The 27,988-nt window shown below is 49.5% G+C and overlaps 2 protein-coding genes across 4 annotated transcripts in view; one reads left to right on the top strand and one right to left on the bottom strand.

Annotated features, from left to right (window-relative positions):
• Mcph1 (microcephalin 1) overlaps positions 1-27,988 on the top strand; it is a 150,913-nt gene that overhangs the window by 36,594 nt on the left and 86,331 nt on the right. For all 3 annotated transcript variants that reach the window (XR_011370802.1, XR_011370801.1, XM_070016827.1), the window contains 3 exons: positions 985-1,022; positions 3,701-3,863; positions 16,737-16,814. Coding sequence is in view for 1 of the 3 variants with exons in the window: in XM_070016827.1 (XP_069872928.1) it covers positions 985-1,022; positions 3,701-3,863; positions 16,737-16,814 (279 nt within the window). In the remaining 2 variants the exon portion in view is untranslated. The remainder of the gene's footprint in view (positions 1-984; positions 1,023-3,700; positions 3,864-16,736; positions 16,815-27,988) is intronic.
• Positions 17,022-27,988, bottom strand: part of Angpt2 (angiopoietin 2) — a 45,743-nt gene continuing 34,776 nt past the window's right edge. Inside the window, exons 6-9 of the mRNA XM_070016828.1 lie at positions 26,878-26,979; positions 25,808-25,974; positions 22,580-22,710; positions 17,022-19,642 (exon numbers count right to left, since the gene is read on the bottom strand). Coding sequence (XP_069872929.1) covers positions 19,482-19,642; positions 22,580-22,710; positions 25,808-25,974; positions 26,878-26,979 — 561 coding nt within the window. The 3' untranslated portion in view covers positions 17,022-19,481. The remainder of the gene's footprint in view (positions 19,643-22,579; positions 22,711-25,807; positions 25,975-26,877; positions 26,980-27,988) is intronic.

Raw genomic sequence — 27,988 nt, 5'->3', positions numbered from 1 at the left:
TCAGGGAAAACACCACGCTGTCTGTTGGTCTGCCCGACATCCCTCACAGCGCTTCCTTTGATCATCTTTTTGACTCTTCACCCTCCTTCCTCTGCCTTACCCAAATACATAGTACATAGCGCATATATAGTACGCACACACCGCACACAGGCCTCTCGTGTCTTTCTTGTCAGTCTGTAGTCCATGTACTTTTCCCCATTCACTGTATGTGGGCCATTCAAGGCAGGAGTGAGTGTGCAGGCTGAGGAGGAAGAGGGAGGGGCAGGGAAGGAGAGGAGACTGGGGAGGAAAGAAGGAAGCGGGGGAGAGAGAAAATGTCTTTTGTTTAAGAAAACGTTCAGGGCTGGGATGTAGCTCAGTGGCAAAGCGCTTGCCTAGCAAGTGCAACGTCCTGGGTTTGATCCCCAGTACCAAAAAAGAAAAGACAAAAAAAATACAGTTTAAAAAAAACCCAAACAAGAAAACGTTCAGTTCTGAGTAAGGGCAAATGCCAACTCAATAAATAAATTTTTTGTCTCCCTACGGGGGGGGGGGGGAGGGGGGGTAATTTCCTTGACAGTGGGTATTATATCCATGCATTAGATACATCTGGAATGATGGCTGTTCACAGGCGTGGGGAGAATCACCAAGTCCGTAGAGCCAGTCTCACTCCTAGCTTTAACTTCCATGTGCTAACACATTTGGATTCTGCTGGCTTCCTGGCACAACACAGTTCTCTGTGTTTTTTGTAGGGGGTTTTCCCCCTCTTCCACCTATGTCTGGATGATGTTGGACTAGTTTTAGAAAAGTATCTAAATTTTTGTATCCTAGGCTGTTTTTTTCTCCAGGAATACAGTTTTTTTTATCTTTGATATTTGCCTAAATGTTAGTTCTTAAGAGATGCAACTTTTCTTTAAAAAAGAAACTCATTAAAGTTTATTTCTGTGGGAAAATTTTTTTTATGTTTTTGACTGTTTTTTGTCCCTTCTCTTTTGACATCTTTAGCCAACAAGAACATTAGTCATGACAAGCATGCCATCTGAGTAAGTACTTGTTTTGATAACTTCCTATTTAATGAACAGTGTAGACTTTTCTCAGATAGTTTGTAATTCTGTGTGCTTTAGGCAGTTCACAGATCTATACTGCATTACTTTCCCTTGATATAATTAATGCCAGACTGAGAAGGTTATTGAAAAATTTAAAGTGTGGTTAGATGTGAACAGCTTAGCGCTAAAAAGCTTAGAGGGTTTATTTAGACAGCCTGCAGAGGTTTTGTACTATTCTTGCTATTCCTTTTGCTTTCTTAATTACCAATGGCTTTGTTTATTCACCCCTCACCTCATGGATGTTCAATAAACAGAGCAATGCCAGCCAGACATTTTCCTTAACGATCTTAAAGGAACCCCGTGGTGGAAAGAATTCTGTCCCCAGCATGCTGAAGCAGCTATCTGCCATCTCGTGAAAGAGTTAATGACTTGCTGGCAGGCTCTTATCGTCTTCCTTAAACATTTAGCACAACAGAGAACATCCAACAAAAATACCATCCTATAATCTCTGCAGCAGATTTTTAGATTCCTATTTAACAGGGAAAAACGACACTTGTTTAGGTCAGTCACAGGTTTTGAGGTTTTAAGACGTTCGCAGAATGCTGGGCCACTGCCGTGCAAATACGCTTGGGGAGGAGTCCACGCTGCAGTTGCCTTGTGCGCAGACCCTGCCCTGCCCGGCGTGGAAACAAGCGCCCAGGCTCCCAGCGCCGCAGTTACGTGGTTGAAAAGGCGCCTGTACCTTTCATAAGTGTGTTATCGAGTATTTGTGACATGGTAAATTGTCTAATCTAAAAATGATCGTTGAATGAGTATTTTTAATGTTCCCTATTTTTAATCCCAAGCATTAATAACTAGGGATATTTTTCCTCATTAAAGGCTTTAAAACAGAAGCTTTTCATTCTGTCCACACTGTAGTCTTACTCTTTTTTTGTTGGTGGTGGTGGCGTCAGTCTAACTATGTAGCCAGGCTCCCGCCTTGATGAAGCAGTAGCTTTTTAAAAGACAGCCACTACCACTTACGCTTTCCACACTCTGCTGTGGCACCCGGGGCTTAGAGCAGGGAAAGTTAGACATCCAGACATGGAGAGCTCTTGGGCTCTTAGTCTAGAGGTTTCTACTTCTTTGAGGTTTCATTCCTTAGAGGCTTCCTTTCTTAGTTTACAGGGTTTTTTAGCCTTTGTTACAGCTTTGCCTTCTGTTGTCTTTTTCCCCTGTATTGAGCATCCCTCGTGGCCCTGCTCGGCACAGCCTCTCCGATAACCAGACCAGAGTGCCACCCCTCACCCAGCATTCAAACCAGCATGGCGGCTGTGCCACAGCTGTGCCCCCTTCTCGCCGGTGGAGACGGGCACGTGCACCCTGGCGAGAGGGAAACCAGGGCGCGTCGGGAGGTGGGCGGACGGGCAGGAGACGGTGTGTGCGGGCAGAGGGGGGCCGCCTGCTTCCCCGTGACACCACCGTGGAGGGGGCGCAGGCCGCGTCAGCTCCCTGGGCTCAGGCAGCCGGCAGCCTTCGTGTGCCCACTCCCTGCGCCCCCAGACCTCGCTCTGAGGGACGAGCCTTCCGCCACAAAGGCATACTGAGAGTCGTGTGGCAAGGAGTTAGATAGGAAGGGTTTTATTTACACTCACACATGCACGTGCACACACAGATAGATAAATGGAAAATACACAGGTGAATAGTGTTTTAAGAGAATGACAGGCCAGAAGTAAATAACAACAAGCTGTGTGAAATTAAGGAGCCTCTCTCAACAGTTGCCCTAAGATTTGAGGTAGTGGTGTGTGTGTGTGTACGTGCACGTGCACATGCAATGCCAGTACTGAGGCCTGAACTCAGGCCCGCGTACTCTCACTTGGCTTTTTTTGCTTATGTCTGGCACTCTACCACTGAACCATTCTTCTGGCTTTTTGCTCGTGACTTAAAGGTAAGAGTCTGCAGAGAGTTTTCTGTCTGGGCTGGGGTCAAACCATGACTCTCAGATCTCAGCCTTTGAGTAACATAAACCACAGATGCCTGATGCCAAAGGCTCTTTGTTTTTTTCTTAGTAGGTAAACATGTTTGACACTAAATCAAAGTCATTTTAAAACAAATAAGAATTTTAGTCCTGGGGCTGGGAAGGTGGCTCAGTGGTAGAGTGCTTGCCTTGCATGCATGAGGCCCTGGGTTTGATTCCTCAGCACCACATAAGCAAAAAGAAAAAAGGGGGAAGTGGTCCTGTGGCTCAAGTGGTAGAGTGCCAGCCTTGAGCTGAAGAGCTGAGGGACAGCGCCCAGGCCCAGAGTTCAGGCCCCACGACTGGAACCCCCCCCCCAAAAAAAAAGAATTTTGGTCCTGACCACCACACATTGGTCAAATACTCCTAGGAAATCAATAATTGGTGTGGAAGACAGAGCCCCGAGCAGGTGTCCTGGCTCAGGTTTCTGGGGCTCACTTTATCCCTGCCCAGGGAAGACGGGGGAGCCACGCACAGCTCGCTCAGCCATTACAAAGGACAGAATTGGGAGCTGCACAGGTCTCATTTTCCCGAATAAGGAATTAAGAAAGTTGTAAAGAAAGTAAGGCGTGAGTGCTATGACCAAAATCCGTTCCCGCGCCCAGCCTCCTAGACTTTTATTGTGGCTCAACGTGGCCACAGGTGTGTCGGTTTTGTTGACGCTCTCCCTGTTTGGCAGGAAGCAGAACGTCGTCATCCAAGTGGTGAAGAAACTGCACGGCTTCTCGTTTTCCCCCGAGGTCTGCGAGACCACCACCCACGTGCTGGCCGGGAGGCCGCTCCGCACCCTCAACCTGCTGCTCGGCCTGGCCCGAGGCTGCTGGGTCCTGTCCTACGAATGGGTAAGCCTGCGCCGGGGGCTCGGTCGGCGTGGCGGTCCCAGCGCTGGCTCTCGGAGTCAGAGCGGGTGTGTGCCGTGGGCGCCCTGTGTCTTGCCTTCCCTTGGCTAGCCTGGGCCTCACTCGGGGAGAGAGCCAGGGAGCCCCCTCCACAGAAAACCCCCGCCAGCAGAAATCAGGTCAGAACAGACTTGGACCAAAAATACCACGTGTGTTTCTCACACTCAAAGGAGTGTTGCTCTCTGTTTGACCAAGAAATAATGTGACCCATGCTAGCGATGGTTTGAAAAGCCAGAAGAATTCAGTGCTTGTTTTTCCAGCTGGATTTACTTAGGATGGAAACATGTTCATTTAATCCCACTTGGATATGTTTCATCTTGCGCACGTCCATACGTATATTATCTGCCCTATTTCTGTGCCTACAGGGTACTGTTTTAAATATATATCATCACTTCCCTAAATCATAAAAATGGAAGCGGTCTGCTCTCCGTTCTGTTTCTACTTCAGTCCTCAGGCTGTAGTCACGCTGCAGCCTGGCTGTCCGATGAAGGACCATCAGTTACGTGTGTTACAGGTAGCGCTCACCCTTCCTCCCGTTCCTTCCCCAGGAGTATGCTGTATTAATACCCTGTTCATTTAAGCAGTAGAATTACCCTGTAAAAGCAAACTACAGATGTATGTTAAGAATGGCTCTCTCCTTTCTCCTCTGTCCTGCAGCTTTGTGTTAGAGAGGGTTTAAGAAATAAATGTAGGCTCAAAGTCACAGACTATAAAAGGTTGTACTAAAAAGAAAATACTTACTGGTGGCAGTTGGCTTACTTTATCTGCTTGTGAACTAACAATGATACTGTGTTCATCTGTGTGAAATGTAGCTTACAATTCAGCTTCTGTGGATAAATTCCATTTTCTTTCCAATTCCGAATATCTGTGTGTCTTCATCAGCCATCCCTTCCCTCCCTCAGGTTTCAGAAGAGAAATATTTTATCTTTTTGCTAAAGATCTGTATCTGTATTTGGTTCTGTACCAGCATGTTCCTCTGGGACTGGAGGCCATCCGGGAAGAGTCGATAAGAGGGTGCAGCAGTCCCTGCTGACTCACATTCAGACTCCCAGCCCAGGTGCCCAGACATCTCTGATGGAAACCTCTGGACACAGGCCTGGGCTGCAAGGGTTGGCTGATTCAGAGAAAGGCAGGAGACACACTGTTCAGCACACTTGCGATGCTTAGTTCGGGAAGATGACCCCGGGGTGCTCTATCGCACTGTGAGTGCATGCAGCACAGATGCAGCCCAGCAAGGAAAATAGTTAAAGGCACTTGAGTCAGACAGAAAGAAATCAGGCAACACAATTGTGTAGACAGATGCAAGAAATCTACTAACAAGCTAACCCTGAAATACATAAATATAAGCTTAGTAAGCACATGTGGATCTGTCTGTTAAAAACCGGTAAGACTCTGATTTTAAAGAATTCAAAAACTACAAGAAGGGAGAGAAAGAAAGACACTATATGTGGATTGAAGGATTCACCATAGTTCCAGTGTCACACCTCCCCCAAATGATCTATAGATTTGACCCGTTCCCAGACATCATCCCAGCAGAGTCTCAAAGATTCTAGAATTTATCTGGAGAAGCCTAAGATCTGGTCAGGGGAGGTGGTTTTGAAGGCAGGAGCCCAGTCGGAGGAGCAGCCCCAGCTCAAATTAACTCATCCTCTGAGAGAGTCCAGGACGCCCACAGCACACGGCCTGGTGTTGGTGATGGGGCTGGAGGGCATCCCTGGGGCGAGGCCTGGTCTCTCCGGGGTGCGGTGCTGAGTAGGATCCTGGGTGCCTCACACGGAGCACAGAGCCCCCTCCAGATGGGTCACTAGGCAACTTTGGGGTGGAGAGCTCATAGAAATAAATGGGAGAAAAACCGCCATGAACTTGGTACAGGTTAGAGTTCTTTACTATGCAGCAAAAGCAGATTCTATAAGAGAAAAGATTGGTAATTTGGGCTTCATCAAAATTGAACATTTTACTTTAAGAGTAAATGTGAGAAACATTATGAAAAATATTACAGTCAGATATTTGTACTACTAACATTTGCAAATCTCGTGGCTGAAAAATTAAAAAAAAAAAAAAAAAAAAAGACCAGGCACCAGTGGCTCATGCCTGTGATCCTAGCTACTCAGGAGGCTCAGATCTGAAGATCACAGTTCAAAGCCAGCCTGGGCAGGAAAGTCCATGAGATTCTTATCTCCAGTAAACTACTCAGAGAAAGCCAGAGGTGGCCCTGTGGCTCAAGTGGTAGAGCACTCACCTTGAACACCAAGAGACTCAGCACCTAGGCCCAGAGTTTAAGCCCCAGGATCCCAGGATTGACAATAAATAAATAAATAAATAAATAAATAAATAAATAAATAAATAAATAAAATGGCCAGCCCAAGCCAGGCAGTAGTGGCTCTCATCTCTAATCCTAGCTATTCACAAGTCTGAGATCTAAAGATTTCCGTTCAAAGCCAGCCCAGTCAGGAAACTGTGAGATTTATGTCTCCAGTTAACCAGCAAAGCAAGCCAGAGTGGAGCTGTGGTTCAAGTGGTAGCAGTAAAGCTAAGCGAAAGTGCTTACGCTCTGAATTTAAGCTCCAGTACCAGCACACATACACAAAGTAGCTAACCATCCCTCCCCCCCAAAAAAACAATTTGTTTGAACAAATATTTACCAAAAATGTACAGATGGTAAGTGAGGGCATGAAAACAGGTACAGCATACTGAGGCACCCAAGAAAAGGCACTGAAAAGCCACAGGAGGAAACTGCCTACCTAGTAGAACCGCTGAAGTAAAGGAACAAGAAACCCTGGCAAGGCTGTGTGCCACCGGTGGGAGTGGAAATTTCCGTAGACACCCCATAAAGCAGAGCTGCAGTTTTATAGAATGTCAGATATCTACTTTGTCTCACTCAACAGTTCCCCCCCACCCCGCCCCCAGGTACTTACCACCCTACAGAAATCAGAGCTCGGGTCCAGGCAGAAATCTGCACATGGCTGTTTACAGCAGTTTTACTTAGGATATCCCTGGGTGGTGAGCAGAAGTCCCAGAAATGGAAGAGAGTCCTAGCAGGAATGAAAGGGAAGCAAAGCTGGGCTAGTCCATTACCTTTGTGCTGCGGAGCAAACCATCTGAGGGGTCAGATACTGTCTGACCCCATCTCTGGGCTGCTCTGGAAAAGGCAAAACTGTCGGCATGACGGACGCAAGGAGCCGGGAGCTGAGACGGGGCCCGGATGCCAGCAGCAGCCCCTGGGGTGTGTGAGGGGTAGGAACGCGTGTGTGTTTTCCCTGCCAGCACTGAGGACCCCATGCATGTGTGCACACACATGTGTAATGAACCAGTAAATTGTACTGCCTGTGAGTTCTCTCTAGAATGTTCATCCAAGAGGGCTCCTTACTTACTCAGAACCTGCCCTCAGATGTCTTCCGCTTGGCATGTTACCAGCCCTCAGCTGGGTACCTTCTCCGGTCACCTTTCCATCCTGCTGTCCTTATTGGGAACCGGAGAGTGCCCCATCCCGCATCAGCAGGCCTCCTCTGCACGACCATGATCGTGCTCACAGCCGAGCGTGACTGGCCCCCGAGCGCCACCCCTGCGTGAGCAGAGCACCTCTGGAGAAGTGCTCGGCTCAGTCCTGCCCCTCATCCTGTCTCCCAGAACTGAGTCATTCCAGTTCTGAACCCAGACACCATAATACTCTGCCCAAAAGGACCTGTGCAAATACCCCAAAGGTTAAGCACGTGGACAGCATCATGCCCACGAGCGGCAATCGCTTGAGGACTTGAACCGCCAGGCCCTTATTCAAATTACCAGGATGAAGTCGTCACTTCCAGATGGTTTCTTTCCACCAGGTACTATTGAAACAAACCAGTTTCCAAATGGTGGCCTGAGCTTAACTAAGGACCGACTCTGTTTTTCTGGGTCAGTTCTCTCAGAGACCTGGTCACGGCCATTGGGATGAAGCAGCATCCCTGCAGGGCCTGGCTGCCTGGCTGGCTCCTTCCCGTGCCGGTGTGTCCCCCGTTCTTCCTATGGGTGCTGCTCGGCCAGGCCGGCCCCCTTCCCGCCGGGGCATACAGACTCCGGGCGCCCTTCCTCCCGTGCCTGCGCACCTTTGCCACCAGCGGCAGACGTGTCGGTGCTGTGGACACGGTGCACAGTGAGTGCCTGGCGTCCATGTGCGCCCCGGGGCCGTCCCCAGCCCCGAGAGCACACGTGGGTCTGTGTGCACTGGTTCCTGCTGACTTGCACCCTCCAGTGAACTAAATCTCTGCTGTCACAATGAGACAGATGGAGCTGCTGCTCCCTTCCAATTCTAAAAGAAATTCAGTAGTTGAAACCAAACCTTTCTCTAGGAGAAAACAACTGCTGCCACCACCTAGACAGTCACTCCACGTAATTACCAAAATTGAGTAGCCAGTTTAATCCGTAAGTAGTATAAAATGATAGATGCCTTCCCAGGTTGTAATTTTCTATAGGGTCAAGGTGTGGAGAGGTCACAGTCTATACGTTGATGGTGTTAGAAGTCCCTCTCCCCAGCCTGCCCTCTTCCAGCCTGTTTCCAGTGCCGTTGGGGGAGTCTTAAAATATTCTCTTTGGCTTACATTAGAAACTGGTCTCCAAGGAAAACATTACTGAGAGTGTTTTCATTTCAGGGTTTGTGTAGTGTTTTCTGGAAATTTCTGTGAAGGATCATTGTAGTGGTTCTTCAAAATCAGATTGTTGTCTGTGGGCAGTTAGTCATAGAAAAAAATCATGGCGATTCTATAACAAAAGTCAGTTTAAATTTTTCCTTAAAGTTTTTTGTTTCTGTTGTTTTGCGGCTTGCTGGTGATTCTGCATGCTCATAGCAGTTTGTTCTTCCAGCGCAAACTCTTATTTTCAGGAAAGACAATAATTCATGTTTTTCCTGCTTCATGACTAAATTGTCTGGCAGATACCTAGAAAAGAAAATCATGTCCGGAGCTGCGCTGTTTCCTGTTCGTGGGAGACAGGAAGAAACACAACAGAAAATAAAGCAATGGATGTGACCACAGTGCCCCTGGAGACCTGAGATGATTGTCGCATTGTGTTTGCGTGTGCTGCTATATGAATCTAGACCCTCACTTGGGACCTGTCGTTGTGATCGATGTGCACTTGGGCACTGCCTTGTGCCCACTGGACGGTCCCACAACCCAGTCTCCTCTCTCTCCCCAGTTCACTCCATATGGCCGGGAACCCCCTCCCCCACCCCCATCCTCACCCCCCACCCTCACCCCTGCTGGAGAGCAGAGCAGTGGTGCAGAATTCAGTCTGCATTGGGGATTAAATTCTCATCTTGACAGTGTCATGAATAAATCTTGATCAGAGGTCATAAAACTAGAGCAGTCATAGATATTCAGGCTTATATGTGTTTTATAGAAGTGGAGGAGGCAAGGTGACTCCAAACTACCTTTTAAAAAAAAAAAAAAAAAACTAGAATATCTTAAGGTAGGAAATGTCATTTCCCAAGATGAGGCAGGGGAGAAAATGTGGGCAGGGTTTGGGGTACAACAGGAAATTCTGGGATAGTTATATTGAGTTAGCACTTTCTAGCCAACATTCATGTAGAAAGGTGTATCAAGTGTGTGTGTGTGTGTGTGTGTGTGTGTGTGTGTGTGTGTCCTAAGAGATGGAGACTATAAATACCAATTTGGAAAGCGCCAGTGTGCAATGACAGCCGTGCTGTGTGTTAACTGAATGTACGGTGTGGAGAGAGGTTGGGGTGTGGTGACGCCCAGGCCTGAGCACCCAGGGTCAGGCAACATGAGGCTCTGGGCAGGGGGACAGGTGGACAGGGAAACAGGAAGGACACGTTGCAGGCTAGCTGCGCATTCTTTGCCTTTTTCAGTGAAAACATCTAAAAACCTGGATTAAGGTTTGAGATATTAGAACAGAAGTTGCTATGCCAAGCCAGTAGTTTAAATGGTAAGGCCAGAAAGCAGCCAGCAGTTCAGCCTTACGTGGCCGTCTCCAGCGAGCCCTCACGATACCGTGGACTCACTGTTTTTCCGTAGCCATGTTTGACTTGCGGCCACGGCCCATGCTACAGTTGTAAGCTCTTTCCAGCTCTGTCACCATAGCTTGCCTGTGGTTGAGAACTCCCGGATCTGGCTTAAGTCCATGTTGAATTGTAGCACACATGCAGAGCTCACTTCTAGAAAACACCTCAGCTGTTTCCGGAGGTGCATCTTTACCTAGGTTTTGTCACTTCCTGACTGCAGAATTTTCACTGCTGTTTCAACCAACTCTCTGCTCTAATAGTGCAGAATGTCTCAACCAGAGACAGTCATCAGAAGGGTCACCAGTGATTTGGCTGGTCTGGGTCTTTGGAGATACTGTGCTCAGCTATCTATCATTAGATGCCTGTCAGTGACTTTGGCTGTGTCACTCGCCGTCCACACTCTCAAGTGTCTGAGTAAAGGCCGATCATCAGAGAGCGTCGAAGGTGAACACCACCGGGCTGTGGACAGGTCCCTCCTGGGAGCTAGGCCTCTGTGAAAAGTGACCTCTTCTGAATCCATTCATTCCTATTGTGAACTGTGCCGCGGTACACGTAGACATTAAAACAAAAAGAGAACAAAGCAAACTTGCCATCCGAAGGCACAGAAAGAATGAACAGCAGCCATGGTATTTGCTTGTTGTCTGGCTTGGTGATAATTGCTGCTTTGGTTTCATACAAGTGATGCTTCTGTTTTTTATTCAAGCTACATTGGAATTTGTTATACTTCTTTGTTTTCATTTTGATAAGAAAAGTACGTGCTTTGGTTATTTATAAAGCTGTTTGGCGTTCACATGTAACTTCAGTGGTGAAATGCTGGGTCATTCTGGTCGTTGCTTAGCAGTATTGAAATGTGACTGAGCAGCTTTCGTCTCAGAAGCTGAGAACAGCCTCCTTTCGTTCTGGGAAGCTGGAAAGGACTGGGTAAAATAACAAGCCAAGTTACTAAACTGCAAATATCTGTGTAGAGTAGAAATGACTTTATGGGAGATGACTCAGTGACATCTTAATATGCAACGTCTTTCATCATCTGATACGAGTCTATCAGCAAATATTAAACAGACTAGAGTCCTTAACTCTTGTATTTGTTTTTCGTGTTTTCTGGTTCTTATCCATCACAAAGTGTTAGAATTCTCCCTTCTTGACAGGCCTTTGAGAATGGCAGAACGGTGCTTTGTAAACTGTGGTTGTATAGGGCAGCGCAAGGGCCGAGTCGAGAGCTCTGGCCCAGAGCAGGTTCATGTGCTGAGGGCTCAGAGAGCAACCAGCGGACCAGTGTTGGCTGTATAGGGAGCTGAGGACCAAGTAACGGTGTCTGAGGGTAGGTAGAGGACTTCCTGTACCAAAGGTTCGAAGACGTGGAGTTATTCATCGGGTGGTTTACAGGTGCTCCTCATTGGTCGACACAATAATCATTTGTGGAAATTCTTCCATTTCTAAAATTCAGTGTAACGTTGCTTTACTGAGGAAGGTAGTACAGCTACTAAATAGATTTGTATCTTTTGGTTTTTTTTTCTTTTTGTTGGTCCTGGGTCTTGAACTCTGGACCTGAGCGCTGTCCCTCAGTTCTTCCGCTCAAGGCCAGCACTCTACCACTTGAGGCACAGCACCACTTCTGGTTTTCTGGTGGTTCATTGGAGATGAGAGTCTCACAGACTTTCCTGCCTGGGCTGACTTTGAACCACAATCCCCAGATTTCAGCCTCCTGAATAGCTAGGATGACAGGCCTGAGCCGCTGGCGCCAAGCTTTAGATTTGTATTTTTAAGAGCTTTATGGAACTGTAGGAAGCCTTTCTTGACTTTGTGAAATGCATTGGCAATACAGAGGAACGGCTTATTTTGGAACAAAGATTATTGCCTGGAGCTTGGCCAGTTCAAGCTGGTTTCTCTGGAAGACTGGACCTCCTCTGTTTTTGGCTCCCAGCATGCTCAAAAATAAGAACCCACTTACTTGTGATTAGAAATTATACCACTTGTATCTTTTTTTTCTCCTTGTATTCAGTGTAACCTAGAAATTGCTATTCCATGATCACTTAATTATTTGATTACTTGTGGTAGGTGACGGTGTGTTACACGTTCCTGTGCCAGGACCTTCCTCAGAGCTGTGGGGCGGAAGATTGGCTCCACCTAGCTGCTTGGGTTCCCTGTGTTTAACCAGCGTTTCACGGGTGCAGTGGGGAGGAGCCACAGGTGTCATTACTCCTGCAGTAACAGGACAGGAGACGTTTCCTGCCACCGGTATATTCATGGTGTCGTCCAAGCCCGAACAAAACTGTCAGGACAGACAGATGGCTGTGAGCAGTGGCAGGGAGCATTTGAGGGGCATGCGTGTCTGTCCCGTCATGGGCCTGATCCCGGCCCGCCCTGCGGGGAACCGGAGTGGGTGCAGACCCGCAACCCATGCAAGGTGCGGGTAAAGTCTTATGAAGAAGCGATTTCAAAGAAGTAGTGTCCAAATGGTGAACAGACTATCAGATGGTTTACCACAGCTGGGGCCAGGAGAGTTATAGGGAGGGAGGATGGTGGTAAAAGTGACCGCCCCTCCCCCCTGCTCCTCCCCCTCCCTCCCCCTGCTCCTTGCCTTTCCTTCCCCCCCTCCTCCCCTCACCCCCCTCCTCACCCTTCCCCTAATCCCGCTCCTCCCCCCTCCCCTCACCCCCATTCCTCATCCCTGCTCCTTACCCCCTCCCCCTCTCCTCTCCCTCCCCCCTGCTCCTCACCACCCTCCCTCTTCCCCTCACTCCTGTTCCTCATCCCTCCCCTCATCCCTGCTCCTCACCCCTTTCTCCCCTCCTTCCCCCCTGCTCCTCACCCCTTTCTCCCCCTCCTTCTCCCCTGCTTTCCCCTCTCCCTCCCCCCACTACTCCCTCCTCCCTCACCCCTGCTCTTCTTTCCTTCCTCCCCTCACCCCTGTTCCTCACCCCTTCCTCCCCCTCCCTCACCCCTTCCTCGCCCCTGCACCTCATCCCTCCATCATCCCTGCTCCTCACCCTTCCCTCCCCTCTGCCTCTCCCCTGCTACTCACCCCCCCCACACCTCTGCTCATCAACCCGCCTCTACCCCTGCTTCTCCCTTCTCCTCTCCCCCCTGCTCCTCACATCTCCTTCTCCCCTGGTCCTCACCCCTGGTCCTCACCCCTGGTCCTCACCCCTTCCTTCACCCCTCCCTCACCTCTGCTCCTCCCCCCTCCTCTCACCCTGCCTCTCCCCTCCCCCTCCCCCCTGCTCTCTCCTCCCCTGCTCCTCACCCCTCCGTCCCCACCTTTCTTCCTACCTATCCCTTTGTGGTGATTCAAACGGCTGCACGGGGGACCTGCTGGGTTCAAGGGTAGATTTCTGATTGTTCGGGGTGGGCAGGCTCCTGTGGGTTAAGCCTGTAGCCAAGGCTTCTGTCAGGTTTGATTTGCGGTTGGCTAGTGAGTGTTGGAACAGCATGAAATGTGTTGTATGCAAAGAATCGTGTAGTTCTGCCCTAGAAGACCTCCCCCTTTTATGTTATGCACCAAATACACGATTTTCATTTGTTAATTTTAAAAAGTCAGATAGGGAGGGTGTGGTTGAGTGGCAGAGCTCTTGCCTGGTATGTGGGAAGACCTGGGCCCCTTCCCCAGCACCAAAAAGAAAAGAAAAGAGTCTATAAATAAAAAGACAAAGAAGAAAAGAATGAAATGACTGGAAAAAATGTAAGGCACTGTTCGCACTGGCCATGGGTAAGAGTAGCAGCCCACTCAGCAGACGCTGGATTCCGCTTGCTGAGTGAGAACTGCACAGAGTTCTGGAGGGATGAACTCAGCCTTTGGTTGTTGTCTAGTTCTGTTTTAGAATTGGTACTAGTTTTAAATGTGGATTTTTGGTTTTGTGGCCATGTAGGGTTCTAACGTACCCAGCCTCCCAGCCCCAGGGATTCAAACTTCCCCTTGTCTAGAAGACATGAATAGTATCCTAAAAAGCCTGCTTTCTGTGGATGGACTAATTCATGGAGAGTCCAGGGGCCTGAGGCTGGTGGCCGATCCTTCTCTAGACCTATGCTGGATTCCACTTCAAACTATGCAGCCGGTCCAGGCACGCTCTCACCCCCAAAGCCGGCCCCGCATCACCCGCATTATGAGACTTCCATGGAGTTGCTGGTCGGGAAGTCAGGCGCGGCTCTGTCTCTAATTCCCACTTGAGGTCTGGTCTGCGGGGACCTGGGGACCAGATCTGAAAGCAGAGGCCGGCAGGGCTCAGGAGAGGTGAGTTCCAGGGAGAAGTGGCCTCCAAAAGTTAAAAACCCCATTTGTGGCACCCAACTTGCTACATGGAAGATGCGGAACGTTGTTGTCGTGGATGCTAAAGTAACGCGGCCCAGTAAAGGCTGTCCCCTCGGTGAGTGATCGCCGCATTGGCACAGTGCCATGCCCTGCCTTATTTTTATCTCCATATGACATTAATTCATGGGATGACTAAAGAAATTAAACTGACCAATCTCCGTACCATATTTTTACTGTAACTGCCTTAGGTTCTATTTTGTTAACATTTAGAAAAGGACAAACTCGGAGAACGTGGATTTTATCCGCAGGTTGTTGGAATCCCACTGGCATTTCCGTGTGGCTTGTCCTTCAGTTTCAGCACCACCGCATTGTAGGAGTGGTTCCCTGGCTTTGCTCATTGGCACCTCGTGATTCCCAACATTCTGTCTTCTATTGCTTCGTGTCTGAAATGAGCCCCATTTTAAACCATCCCATTTTGTATTCTGGGCTAATCATATGGACTGTACAGACTGTACAGACTGTTAGCACATCTGTGATTACAAACATTGTCTGATAAAAAGATAATGTAAGTACTTAACTACTCATAAAGAGCCAGACAGAACTGGCATTTTGGGTGTAGATGACCAGTTTTCTAATTCTTTCCTTGAACTAATCTTGATAAGCTGAGCCTCCTTCTCTCCCATCCTCTCCCTTGCCCCTTCTCTCAGTAGTGGGGCCTAGGGAAGGGGCAGGGGGAGAGGAAGAAGGAGGGAAGTGAGAGACGGAGAGAGAGAGAAGAAAACCGAAAGGGGCTTAATTGACAAAATGCCCCCTCCCCCCCCCCCCACTAAGCTGGGAGTGTAGCTCTGCCTGTTGTCTGGGCCCTGCGCCCTGGGTGCGGCTTCTCAGGTCTGACTGGCAGTGTCCCACACCCGTACTGCCCAGCACGTTGGAATAGCAATGGTGTTTCGCTACACCTTGCTGTCGGACCAGCCAGCCAGTCGGCCTCAGCACTTGCCAAACCAAGCCAACATCACTTCTGTCTCCTTTCCGTGTTCTTCTCACAGACAGTGGACTTTGTGCGCATTGATGGTCCTCTGGGAACCTTCTCTTCCTTCTTCCGGGTCGGGTGTTTGCTGCTTCCGAAGGTTCCCAGCACACGGTGGGAGAGAGAACTTCCTACAGAGGTTCCAGTACCTCGCTTGGGTTTTGTTTATTGGTCTCAGGCTCTCACTGAAATCCCCACAGATGAGTGGATAATGGATAGTGTAGCTGTTGAATGAATAAGTGCATCTGTTTATAGTAGGAGCCACATTGGTACTAAGAGTTGCATTCCACTTCTGAATCCCTGTGCCTGCATTTCCCTAGGAAAAGAAATATTGTTCTTGCATGTTAAGTATTAGCTTTAATTTATACAGAAGGAAGTACTTAAGATTAATCTCCCATAGATGGTACTATGCACTGGAAACTACCAAAAAAAAAAAAAAGGAGCCACAGACCCATTCCTGGTCATCCAGCGTGAAGAGCTTAAGCGTTGCATAGCAAACTCAAAAAAAGGGATAAGCTCTCTGAGTGTAAGAAATAAAAATGCAGATTAAAATTAAACATAGGCATGCAGTTCAGTTTGATTATCTTGGCCATGAAGTTCTGGTGGATAGAAATACAGATTTTGTTTAGGAAGCTTGGGTATGAAATAGACATGACTTCCAAGTCGCTAACATTTTTGAACAAAAAAAGAAAACATCGTTTTGATCATCTAATAGTGTACATTCAAGAAATTAAAATGATGATGATGATGATGGAGGAGGTGTAGAACAAGTGACTTGTGAAACATTTTCTTCATCCAGACTCTTGGGTTTTCAGAAGACAGAATTCTTTCCAACTATTTGCCAGTACTGGAAACAAAGTCACAAGTGAAGAAAGATTGAATTTGGGCCTGTGCCCTGGCTATTCACAGCTATTTATTTACTTACTTGTTCTTTGTCATCCACCCATCCATTCATCCAACCATCCATTTATGAATTCATTGTGTGTTTTTATCATTCTAGGAGTCAAACCCAGGGTCTTAACTACAGTGTTCTACTACTGAACTATACCCCCTTTCTAGATTTTTTAAATTCACAAAATCCTGAGTTATTTGTGGCAGGTTATGTGTAAGTAACTGTATAAAGTGGAGAGTTGGATTTTTAGCAGTATGGGAATTTGAACTCAGTGCCTTGCATTTGCTAGTCGACACAGTACCACTTGATCTCCTTATTAGGTGAGCTAGGCTTTTGGTAACTTTTCCCCAGGCTGACCTTGAGCAAAACCTCCCTGATGTCTGCTTCCCAAGGAGATGGCATGACAGTATACATAATACCTCATATTCCTAAAAACAAGTCGCTGTTTAAATATTTGACTTCACACAGATAACCACTTAGATTTGTAGCCCTGAGGAGGGCCCTTCTTCTTAATGCGCATCACATGCAGCGCATGTGGGTAGTGTTCCGGGCGTGTGGAGGGCTTTGTGCTGCTCTCTGGTTTCTGCCGTAAGCGGAGCGGGTTTTGATGATGGCCTGATAACCCCACGATTAAGTCCCGTGTGTTGCATCTCTTGCAGGTACTGTGGTCTTTGGAGCTGGGTCACTGGATTTCTGAGGAACCTTTTGAACTTTCAACTCACTTCCCTGCTGCTCCTGTAAGTCGCTGTCGTGACAATCAATGCAATTTGGTGTTCTCGGGAAATTCTTAGAAGCATAGTGCAACTTACTAACAGCAGGCATGCTGAAACTCAGAACACATATTTACACAATGTAGGAACGCTCACCTACTTACCTGTAGGAGCACATGTGTGGATACTCTGTGAAAAGTAGTGAAAATGTGATTACAAAGGCCCACAGGATAAAGAAAACAGACATGAAGAAACTAGATTCTCAGAAAGGAAAGGTAGCAATATAGTTTAATTTTTGTTCTAAAAAAGATGCTTTTGTTGTAAGTGGAAGTTTCACTCGTAGATACAAATATTGTGCCTTGATTGTGGTACGGTCATTATACTTTGATTTCTCTTTTCCTAAATGCCACTTAAATGTTACTGACTTGTAAGTATTTCAGACGTTTAGTGAGAAGTTCCAGGTTCTAAATTTTTCAGATTGAGGATACAAAAGTGAGTAGAGTCTGGTTTGATTGGGAGCTGGACTCTATAGAAGCTGCCTTCTGTTTTCAAGATTGTTGACTAGTCTGAGACAGTCTGTTCTTGTAAAAGGTGAGTGTCTGCAAGTCGGGTGGGAGGTCCACAGGGCTCTTGTGCATTGCGCGGTTACCCGGCGCGGCCCCTCGGAGGCCTGCTCTGTCCTCACTGCCGCTGACGAGGTGGCTGCTTGTTTCTGTTCTCATGTTTAAGGTGACTGTTGTGATTTCCTTTCGACTTTGTAAATTTTTTTTAAAGAGAGGAAATAAGAAGTCCTCCCAGGGAGATTGTTTGTTTGAACTACTGAGTAAAGAATTGAAGTGTAAAGTGAAAACAACAATTCCTCCCATTCTTGTGCTGAGAGATTGTGGGTAACCCCGAACAGTGAGCAGTGTGGTAGCATAGCTAGTCTCTGGAGTCCGCATTCCCTGCCTGCACACGAAGCGGCATGTCCCCCCGTTTCTCCTGCATTCTCCTCTCCCCCCCTTGCTGGATACCTGCGCTGTGGCTGTGGAGCTCTGGAGCCTCCTGAGTATCTTGTGTATTTCTAACTTGATAGGCCCATGACGCCCCTGTCGAGGTTTTCAAGCTCTCTTCAGCATGGTGGGAGGGTCCCCCGCCGGACTCTGAGTGCGCAGCAGCTCACCAGGTCCTGATGCTGAGGCTGGGGTGGCAGGGATAAGCCGCATCCGCAGAGGAAAATGGGGCAGGAAGCGAGGAAGACAGACACGCAGGAAGTGCCAGGAGCAGACGACCCCAAACTTCCTCTCCACTGACTCAGATTCCCTGCACAGATGTCCATTAGTACAAGATGCACTATGCAAACTGCAAAAGAAGGTAAAACCGAAGGGACTATATTTGCAGTCCCGAGCATTTAGCAGTGTTCCCAGATTTTTCTCCACACATTTGAGTAAACTGTGCATAGTTGGTTTCGTTTTGCATTCCAAAGCATTTCATTTGCTAATGAGCTTCAGCATATTACTAAGGTGAATTATATTTCTCAATAAATTTAGAGACGAGTCCTGAGACTATAGCTTTGTATTTTTGTTTTTGGTCAGTCATGGGGCTTGAACTCTGGGCCTGGGCGCTGTCCCTCAGCTCTTCACTAGCCCTCTACCATTTGAGCCACATTGCCACTTCCAGCCTTTTCTCTGTATGTGGTGCTGAGGAATCGAACCCCAGGCTTCATGCGTGCAGGGCAAGCACTCTACCACTGAGCCACCTTTCTAGCCAAAAAATATAGCTTGTAAGTGGCTTAAACAGAATGATTTTTGTCAGCATAAATTAAATGTTAGCATAGTTTTCTAAAATATGTCTTACTAGAAGAGAAAATAGACCTCTGCATGAAACTAAATGTATAATTTTCCCATTAAATATCAAATGTTTCCTTGTCATGAGGCACAGTTGTGTCATAACCAAATTACAAAAACTGTAAATATTATCATGAAAGTTAAACATCATTTCATCTAATAAGTTATATTTAATTACTAAAAATACCTTCATATTTCACAGCCAGGCCAAATAGATAGTAAATCATCATACAAACACCCACCGAGTGATTTCAGAGCTCCTGGAAGTTCTCACTTTATAAATTTGCTGTATGTATTCTTTGAGCATTAAATTAAAACTAAGCAGTCAACAGATAATATAAATATACTGTTTCAGAAGGAACATTTGAAGCACCTAAGAGGAATAAAAAATGCACTTTTTTTCAGAATATTGAACTGTGATAGCCACTTCCTGGGAATCCCTGAATGCACATATATGTTTTATGGCTTACAGAGTGTGGTATTCCTTTTCAGTGAGCTAGTGAGGTGAGCTCAGGACCCAGGTCTGTGTACACAGGCTGCAGACAGTGACAGTGCCCGGAGGAGCGTGGCTCCGGGGCCCTGTGTGGCACTGGCATTCTGCTTTCCAGTTATCTATGACAGCTCGCCTGGGACGTGCTTGGTTGTGGTGTAGACGCACAGGCTGCAGTGGTTGGGGGAACGAGCCCTGAATTCACCTCTGTGAGACCGCAGAGCCACGGCACTGCTTCCTCGGGTTTCCCTGGGTTCACTGAGCGAGGCAGGCCCAAGTGGCGAGGTGCTTGGGCTCTCTCGGGCATGCAGCTCCCGAGCACCCAGGCGGTGTCTGGTCAACGCTTTGGGCGTAGAACAGTCTTCCTGGTGCAGACGCTCAGAAGTCTGCCGGTCGGATCATCATGGTTGTAGCCTTGAGTGAGTAGCCTGACCCCCTCCAGTAATACCACTTAATACCGTTGAACTTGTTCATGTTCTGCCTCTGTGGGTAGTACATTCCATTCAAGTTCGAAGGCCCACACGCATCGAACCACCAACCTGTGGGAGCAGAGCATCAAAGGAGTTAGGACCAAGCGGAGGCCTTGGGACACAGACGCAAAAGGGCTCCCCCGAGGCCCAGGCCGCATTCCCACCCGCCGTGCTGACACACGCACATCCTCGCGCCGAAACCTGTGGCCCCGCCAGGAGCGCCTGCCCCGCCACACCCCGTGTCCTCGTGGCTTCTGAGTGTGTGCTCACTGCACCCCGTGTCCTCGTGGCTTCTGAGTGTGTGCTCACTGCACCCTGTGTCCTCGTGGCTTCTGAGTGTGTCCCCCGCCGCACCCCGTGTCCTCGTGGCTTCTGAGTGTGTGCTCACTGCACCCCGTGTCCTCGTGGCTTCTGAGTGTGTGCCCACCGCACCCCATGTCCTCGTGGCTTCTGAGTGTGCCTGTTGCACCCCGTGTCCTCGTGGCTTCTGAGTGTGTGCTCACTGCACCCTGTGTCCTCGTGGCTTCTGAGTGTGTGCCTGTCATACCCCGTGTCCTCGTGGCTTCTGAGTGTGTCCGCCACACCCCGTGTCCTCGTGGCTTCTGAGTGTGTGCCTGTCGCACCCCGTGTCCTCGTGGCTTCTGAGTGTGTGCTCACTGCACCCCGTGTCCTCGTGGCTTCTGAGTGTGTGCCTGTCACACCCCGTGTCCTTGTGGCTTCTGAGTGTGTCCGCCACACCCCGTGTCCTCGTGGCTTCTGAGTGTGTCCGCCACACCCCGTGTCCTCGTGGCTTCTGAGTGTGTGCTCACTGCACCCCGTGTCCTCGTGGCTTCTGAGTGTGTGCCTGTTGCACCCCGTGTCCTCGTGGCTTCTGAGTGTGTCCCCCGCCGCACCCTGTGTCCTCGTGGCTTCTGAGTGTGTGCCTGTCGCACCCTGTGTCCTCGTGGCTTCTGAGTGTGCTCACCACACCCTGTGTCCTCGTGGCTTCTGAGTTTGTCCCCACCGCACCCCGTGTCCTTGTGGCTTCTGAGTGTGTCCCCCACCGCACCCCGTGTCCTGGTGGCTCCAGGGTGCCAGTTTTCCCTGAAGCTTTCCGGCTCCCGCCGCCTTGCCCGGGGCAGAGGCCTGTCCCCCCGGCCTTCTGCGTGACGGGAAGCTGGTGTAGGCTCTCAGGCGCTGTTGGACAGCTCTCCACAGGCCTTCATCACACCCCAGGCCGGCTGCATGGCAGGCTGCACGGTTCTCGATTGCCAGAGGGCCCAAAGGTTTCGTTTTGGTTGAAATAGAACCCAAATGTCAAGCAATCAGCTTGGTTTTTTAAAAAAAAGAAAAAGCTTCACAGCTTGAGTGGTCAATGCAGATAGAGCCTAGCAGCAGAGGGCGCCCCTACCCAAACACACATGCTAACACACGCTAACACACACACACACACACCCTTAGTCCACAAACAGAATGGTGCTAGGATTTGCCAGAAAAATGAGTACATCTCAGAAGCCTTGTGTGGGAGGAAAGTAAATGAACTTCAGTGAAGAGGCCACCTCAGGGCAGGAAGGGGGTGATACTCATACAGCAGCTTCTGTGATTGTGTATGTGTGTATGTGTGTGTTCCGGTACTGGGGCTTGAACCTGGGTGCTGTTTCTTAGCTTCTTTGATCCAGACTGGTGCTCTACCATTTGACTACCCCTATACTTTCAACTTTATGGTGGTTCATTGGAGATGAGAGTCATGAACTTTCTAATCTGGGCTGGCCTTGAACCTCGGTCCTCAGATCTCAGCCTCCTGAGTAGCAAGGATCACAGGCGTGCACCACCCATGCCTGGCTAGCTTTACATTTCTTAACTGAAGAAATAGGCACGGCTGCTCTTCTGTAATCCCAGCTCCCGGGGGTTGGGACAGGAGGATCTCTCGGGCTCCATGATGAGACCATGTCTGTGGTGTATGCGCGTGCTGCTGTGAGCACAGCTCATTTCCCCAGCAATTCCCTTCTTTCCTGACCACTGTTCCAGCATGAGATGCAGCTGTGAGAAGTGTGTATATGTGTGCATGTGCATGCGTGCACATGTGTGTGTGTGATTCGGTCTTTGAGTGTTTCACAGCGCGATCCCTTCTAGAACCTGCTGTCTGCCTGTTCACAGAACCGCAGACACCTTGTTGCTCTAGGGCAGCCTCTGGTCCAGCCTGATGGGGGGCGTGGCCTCTTCAGAGGCCCAGCTCTCTGCCTTCTCTCCTGGACTGCCTTGCCCTCCCCAGCCTAAATGATGTGGGTAAATAAATACATTTTGTCCTTGGCTACTAATGAGTTTCCTTGCTCTCCAGGAGAGACTGTAGTGCCAGCCCGCCCACCTCTCCTGTGCAGAGCCCCTGCCGGTGTGGGTTTGGCAGGCAGGAGGAGGGCGGGGTGGATTTGCCCACCTGCACCCCCTACCCCCAGGTCCTTCTCCCCCTTGTCCTTTGGTAGGAGGGTCTCCAGCTCTCTAAGCAGTGGCACACAGGCCTTTGTGTATGGGGTCCGTTTCCACTTCATCGTTAGAGAACCGGACAGAAAAAGTGGGAGACAAGATCCTCTTGTCTTAAAATTGGTAGCCACTCATTTTACTCTTAGGCGTGTGCTAAGAAAGGAGGCTAACTAATTGTTTGTATTTGTAAATACTTGCTATGTGTTCATGGAGTCCTTACGCAAAAAAGATAGCTGGAAGTTACTTCTTCAAACCTTAAATTATCGATTGGAAAGAAAGCAGGATGGAACGGCCCCATCTTCGCCGTACCTGGCGTTCAGCAAACGCAATCCCGACACCTCCTCTGCATGGCAGGCCTGGGTCTTGGGGGCGCGCCTGCTCTCACTTCCCACTTAGTCTGAGTAAGGGAGGAACCAATTTTCTGGGCCACACTAATGTGCCTCTCTCTGAAATGTTGGGCCTTGTCAGCCACCGAGTGAGGCTGACACAAGCCTGTGTGCCGTGAAACCACTCCTTGCCAACACAAATAGGAAGCCCGGGCGGCCCTACCTCCCGTGAGCATCTGGGAGCACTTGCAGATACATTTGTCGTTGTCCGCATCCTTTGTGCTAAAGTCATTTCCTGGTTGGCTAATGCTGCTTATTTTGCCCGCCGTGCCTGTGAGTCCTTTGAGGTGAATCCTGTAAGCATGCAAAGGAAAAAATAAAAACTGTAATTGGCTCGGGCTGTTGATGGACCGTAGTGGAAAACTTTCCATGGCGAAGAATTCCATTCTACCCAAGTGCGACCCGTGCTGGTCCGTGCGCTCCGGTGCCTACTCCGAACAAAATATTTTGCACTGGTATAAACAGGAACCAACTTATCATCAACTCCTTCAGCACAGAGGGATGTTTGTGCACTTTAACACATAGCGCCTGCACAAATATCAGCAGGGACTCTTATTTTCCCACTGCTTTGCGATACACAGAAGAGGGACCCCGAGGTAGCGGAGTGCACAATGCCTGTCCGCCTCAGACGTCCTTGCTTCCCCTGAGGGTGGGGGGTGGGGTGGGGAACGGGGCCGACTAGGGTCCTCACGTTTGGGATGGAAGTCTATAGAACTGCATGGAAAATACTCCTGAGGCCGCCTGGCCCAGTTCTGTATTCTGGTGTCATGAGCCTTCCAACCTTGGAAAAGAAATAAACGTCGTACTAAGACGCTGCTAGGTAATGGCCCACGCCTCTCAAACCCTGCACAGCCCAGCCGGGACTCCTTCCAGCCACACCCTTGGTGCCACAAGGAGAAGCCAAAGAAAGGGCGGAGAGCCCATGATTTCAAAATGAAGCCCCGGAGGTCCGCACGCCACACGCCCCACCGGGCGGGTAGGGCAGGAGGGGCCAGGCTGGCGTCCGCACGGCGGGGGCGGCTGGGGGAACGGGCCGTCTCCGGGTTGGCACACAGCGTCTGTGTCGTGTCCGGGCACAGGAGCCAGCCGCCCACAGAGCAGACGCCCGCAGTGGCGTTAGGGCCCGGCCCTCTCATCCCCAATTTCACACTGGCGTTGTCCGGCCCCCGCCCGGAGCATGCTTGCGTCCCAGCACCGTGTCTGGGAAGGAGCGAGGTCCCGGGCTGCAGGCACCGACGCAGGTGGAGTGCCCATGGCGACCTCTGTACACCTGCTGCTCAGGGTCAGCCAGGAAGGCCTTTGGAAGCTCCCTCAGTCCAGCCCCTCTCCACCTGGCCAGACCTGACCTGACCCGCCGCCCTGCGCACTCCTTTAACTCCTGTCTCCCGTGAAAGGTTAGTTAGGTTAGTTCTCGTGGCTCTCCTCCAATGTCCCCGGAGGCGAGCGGCTTAAGGAAGAATGCCGTTCGTTTAGTTAGTCTACGCTTGGGAGGCTGACAGATCCTTCAGCCGTCCACTAGCCTACCACGCTTTCTTACAAACTTTGAGTTTGGAAGGTAGAGTCCCGCCCTCAGGCTTGCTCTCAGGGGACCTGGTTGATTTTGTATGGCCATGGGGGGTGGCATGTGACTACCTCACAGTGAAATCTCCGTGTTTGTAGGAAGCTGTCAGAGCGTCTGCGGAAAGGGACCCATTTAAGAGTTAGTCCAGTTTTATTAAAAGGACTCCATGCTGTCGATTCCTTTACCCATGTCTCATAACATGTTTTCATTTATCCAACAGCTAGGAATAAGATTCCCCCAAAGAGTTCTTCGGGGGAATAAAAGCAGATGCTGAACACAGACAGCATGTAGAAGCCTTCAGAGTCGCCCACAGTTTCAGTACATCACACTGGCATCATGCTTTATTAGGGTGGTAGATTTAAGCCAGCGATGGGGAAGGGTGCCGTGGGCAGTCCTGGGTTTGAACTCAGGGCCCTGTGCTTGCGAGGTTGGCACGCCGACCCTCGGGCCGCATTCTCCAGCCCCAGTGTATACTTTTTAAATGGCAGATCCAAAACTGATTGCATTCCTAAAGGAAATATCTGCCGAAAACCATCTCAGCTTAAAGTATTGTTATAAAATGTCAGCATACGAGAGTAAGGACCCATTTTGTCAAATCTTCTTGTGCAAACAATCTAGTCCTTAATTTTGTGTCCTTTCTTCTTTATTTTCTCTGATTTCTCCATTGTAGATTCCTAATCATTGCCAGTTGAGAAAACACTGAGCTTGGAGGTAAGTCCGCGAGGGCTCCTCCCATGTTCTGAGCTGTCTAAGTCTCGGGTCTGCACCTCCCTGCAGTCCTGCCCCTGCTGTCTCCGTATTGAGCGATGACAGACACTGAATGCCTCATCGACTTTCAAAAACCATGTCAGAGTTTTTCAAAACAGGCTTCTGAATCTTCGTCCACTGCCTCTAAAGCTGATCGCGTAGGCGTCATTCTGCGCCCGGGCCCTGGGCTCCCAGCCGGCCGGCCTGTGCTGCCCGCCCTGGCATTTCCCCGGGCGCAAAGGCTTTTCACTTGAGTTTGCGCTCCCCACGGCCAGAGGCGGGCACTCACGAGACGGACCGCCACCGAGGCGCGTCCACCAGCAGGGTCTCATCGCACCCACGGTCCCCCCACCCCGGGGCTGGCTTTGGACTCCCGCGGGGCCGAGCCGGCCACAGCTGCGGTGCCGCTGGCCGCTCTCCACCCCTCTCCCGTCCGGCACGCCCTGCTCATCTGGGGAAGGACGTTCTCCGTCAGCGCGGCACCCGCCCTGGGACCTTCAGGCTGCTGCCCCCAGAGGGTGGGGAGCTGCCGTGGATCCAAAGTGCCTCCGTCCGGAGAGCAGAGGGGTTGAGGAGCCATCCCGCCCAACTGGGCCGTTTTTTTTCACTTGGCAGCTAATCCTGACTGAACAAAACGGTTTCACGTATTTCACCTTCCAAAAATAGACTCCCTTTGGAAGAAAATAGTAAGGCGCGGGTATCTGCCAGCCATAACGTATGCTACAGGACACATGAGACATGACAGTGCCTGATACAGGAACACACTGGCATTCGCTTACTCTATGCTAGCTATGAACACCCCATGTTTGCACGCAAGATCTAGTCTTTGAGGGTGCACAGAAAATATGGCTGAAGGCCATGCTCAGGAGTTTCCTTTGTATTATATGAAGTCAGAATTTTATAACTCAGATTCAGCAAAGGTAGCAGTGACTCTGCAAACAAGGCGATTTAAGGTCACCTGTGTCTGGATCTTGATTGAATGGCTATGGAGGGCTCTTTTGTTCCGGGGACTCCTCCCCCCCCATTCCCCCCCCCCCCCCCGCCATGAGGTCCTGTTAAGGCCTGAAATTACAAATGACTTACCTGTAGTTGAGCTCCTCGCTGGACAGGTAGAAGTGTTCATAGAGTGAGTAGGCCTCGTTCCCCTCCCAGTCCTTCAGGTGGATCTTCAGCACATAGCGCTGCTCATTGGTCAGCCGTGAAACAAACTCATTCCCCAGCCAGTACTCGCCTGAAGGACTGCCAAACCCCTGGGAACCAAGTGATGAGATTCCATTACTTTACTTGCTGTCCCAATGCATCTAAAATCAGTTCATCAGTGAACTGTGGAATGACAGCAGAAATTAGTTAGTACTAATTAATTAGTACTGGGGAAATATGGGCTCTTTCACTTAGGAAATGGGGGGGGGGTGCATATAGGAATCTCACAGACTTTTCTGCCCAGGCTAGCTTCCAACTAAGAGCTCAGATCTCAGCTGCCAGAGTAGCTAGAATTACAGGCGTGAGCCACCAGTGCCTAGATGTGGTAATTCCTTTAAAGTGTTTCTAGTAAACCAGGACCTGGGAAACAGTTATTCCAGGTACTGGGGCTTGAACTCAGGGCCTGGGCACTGTCCCTTAACTTTTTACATCAAGCTTGGCACTTTGCCACTTGAGCCACAGCTCCACTTCCAGCTTTTTGATGGTTAATTAAAGTTAAGGGTCTCATGGACTTTCCTCACCGGGCTAGCTAGCTTCAAACTGTAATCCTCAGATCTCAGCCTCCTGAATAGCTAAGATTGCAGGTGTCATCTTGCCAGGAAATCAATTTTAAGAAGATTGACTTTGAGAAACTACACTGTTCTAGAAGAAAATTAGTATTAAATTAATGAGAACTGTCTGAGGGGCCTCTAGCAGAGACAGGAGTGTGAGAGCTAGATGTTAACGTGCACGGCCCTGTGTCCCGGCGCTGTAGGCTGGGTTTGGATACGCAGTTCCAATCACTTGGACTGGAACATTCTTCACTGGAGACTGAAACACTAGCTGGAAAGAATTTTCCTAAAACTCTTCAAAAGCCATTAGCTAATTTGGGATTTGGGATTAAGGTTCTGAAGATGTTGACAGTGTTCACAAAGGAAATGATTTCTTTGGAGATGGCGTGAGTATATCCGTACCACTTTATACTCTTTCCACGTCCTCTGGAAGTCCACACTGCCGTCCTCGCGGTGCTGGATGACCGTCCACCCGCCTCCGCCCGTCTCCATGTCGCAGTAGGCCTGCGGGGGAGGGCGCAGTGAACCAGGGCCGGGCAGGAGGGGTGCAGGTGCTGGTCCTGAGACAGCTCTGCGGGGTCCCAGGGACAGCACCCCCGGCAAAGTTGGCGCTTAATTTTTAAACAATAGGTTGGGAATATTTGAAATGATAATAACAAAACATAGGGATATAATCCGATATGCTGATGAAAATACAACTTTCTGGTCACCCTCCGTTCCAGGGTAAATAGCCCAGGGCCATAGCCCAAGCCTGGTAGTCTGGGGAGATTCGTTGTCAATGGGCCAGGGTAGCAGAGAGGCCCCTGCCATCTCTAACCCTGACTGCCTGCATTCCCAGACCCGGAGGAGCCCTAGCTAGTAGCCCCTGTCCCGTTTTCCTGTCCATCCTGAGTACAAGGGCCAGCCCAGTGTGCCCAGCCCACGGGACCCACACTTGGCCAGACTGCCTCTGGGACACCAGTTTGGGTTTCTCTGTAGTTTGCTTATGGCCTATGGTATTTTTCTCCCCAGATCTTCATTTGCTTTTTGAGCAGACTCTGGATTTCAACTTTGTCCAGACCCAGAATTCTTTCTTGGGCTAAGGGCGTACATACTCATTTTCAACTCAACTCTTGTTTTATTATGAAATTCAAGACTCTAAAATGAGATTTCATAAACAAGGTTTTCAATAATGAGGTTATAGTAGGACAAAAAATAGTTCACCAGAAAGTAAGATACATTCCCTAGAGCACATTAGGTAGGAAATGGTAACATGCTGGAAGGAAAGCATAAATATCCTTCCTTTGCTGTGTTTGGTGGTCTCCTGGGGAGTGAGGGAGAGTCTTTGGCCAGCTTACTGTGTGAACTGGTGTTGGCTATGAATTAAGATCCTAGGACAAGCACAAAAAGGGAACCAATAGAGGGCAGGATGCTGCCCTTTACCATACAAGGGGCAGGGGCTCACAGAAGCCATGCAGGCCACTGAAGTCTCCTGGCTCATGGAACTAGAATTCCTCCTCCTCAGGGACCTTTC

The sequence above is a fragment of the Dipodomys merriami genome, unplaced genomic scaffold (assembly GCF_024711535.1).
Source record: "Dipodomys merriami isolate MVZ:Mamm:240054 unplaced genomic scaffold, mDipMer1.0.p SCAF_12, whole genome shotgun sequence".
NCBI classification, from domain to species: domain Eukaryota; kingdom Metazoa; phylum Chordata; class Mammalia; order Rodentia; family Heteromyidae; genus Dipodomys; species Dipodomys merriami.
This window is presented reverse-complemented; position numbering and strand designations above follow the sequence as displayed.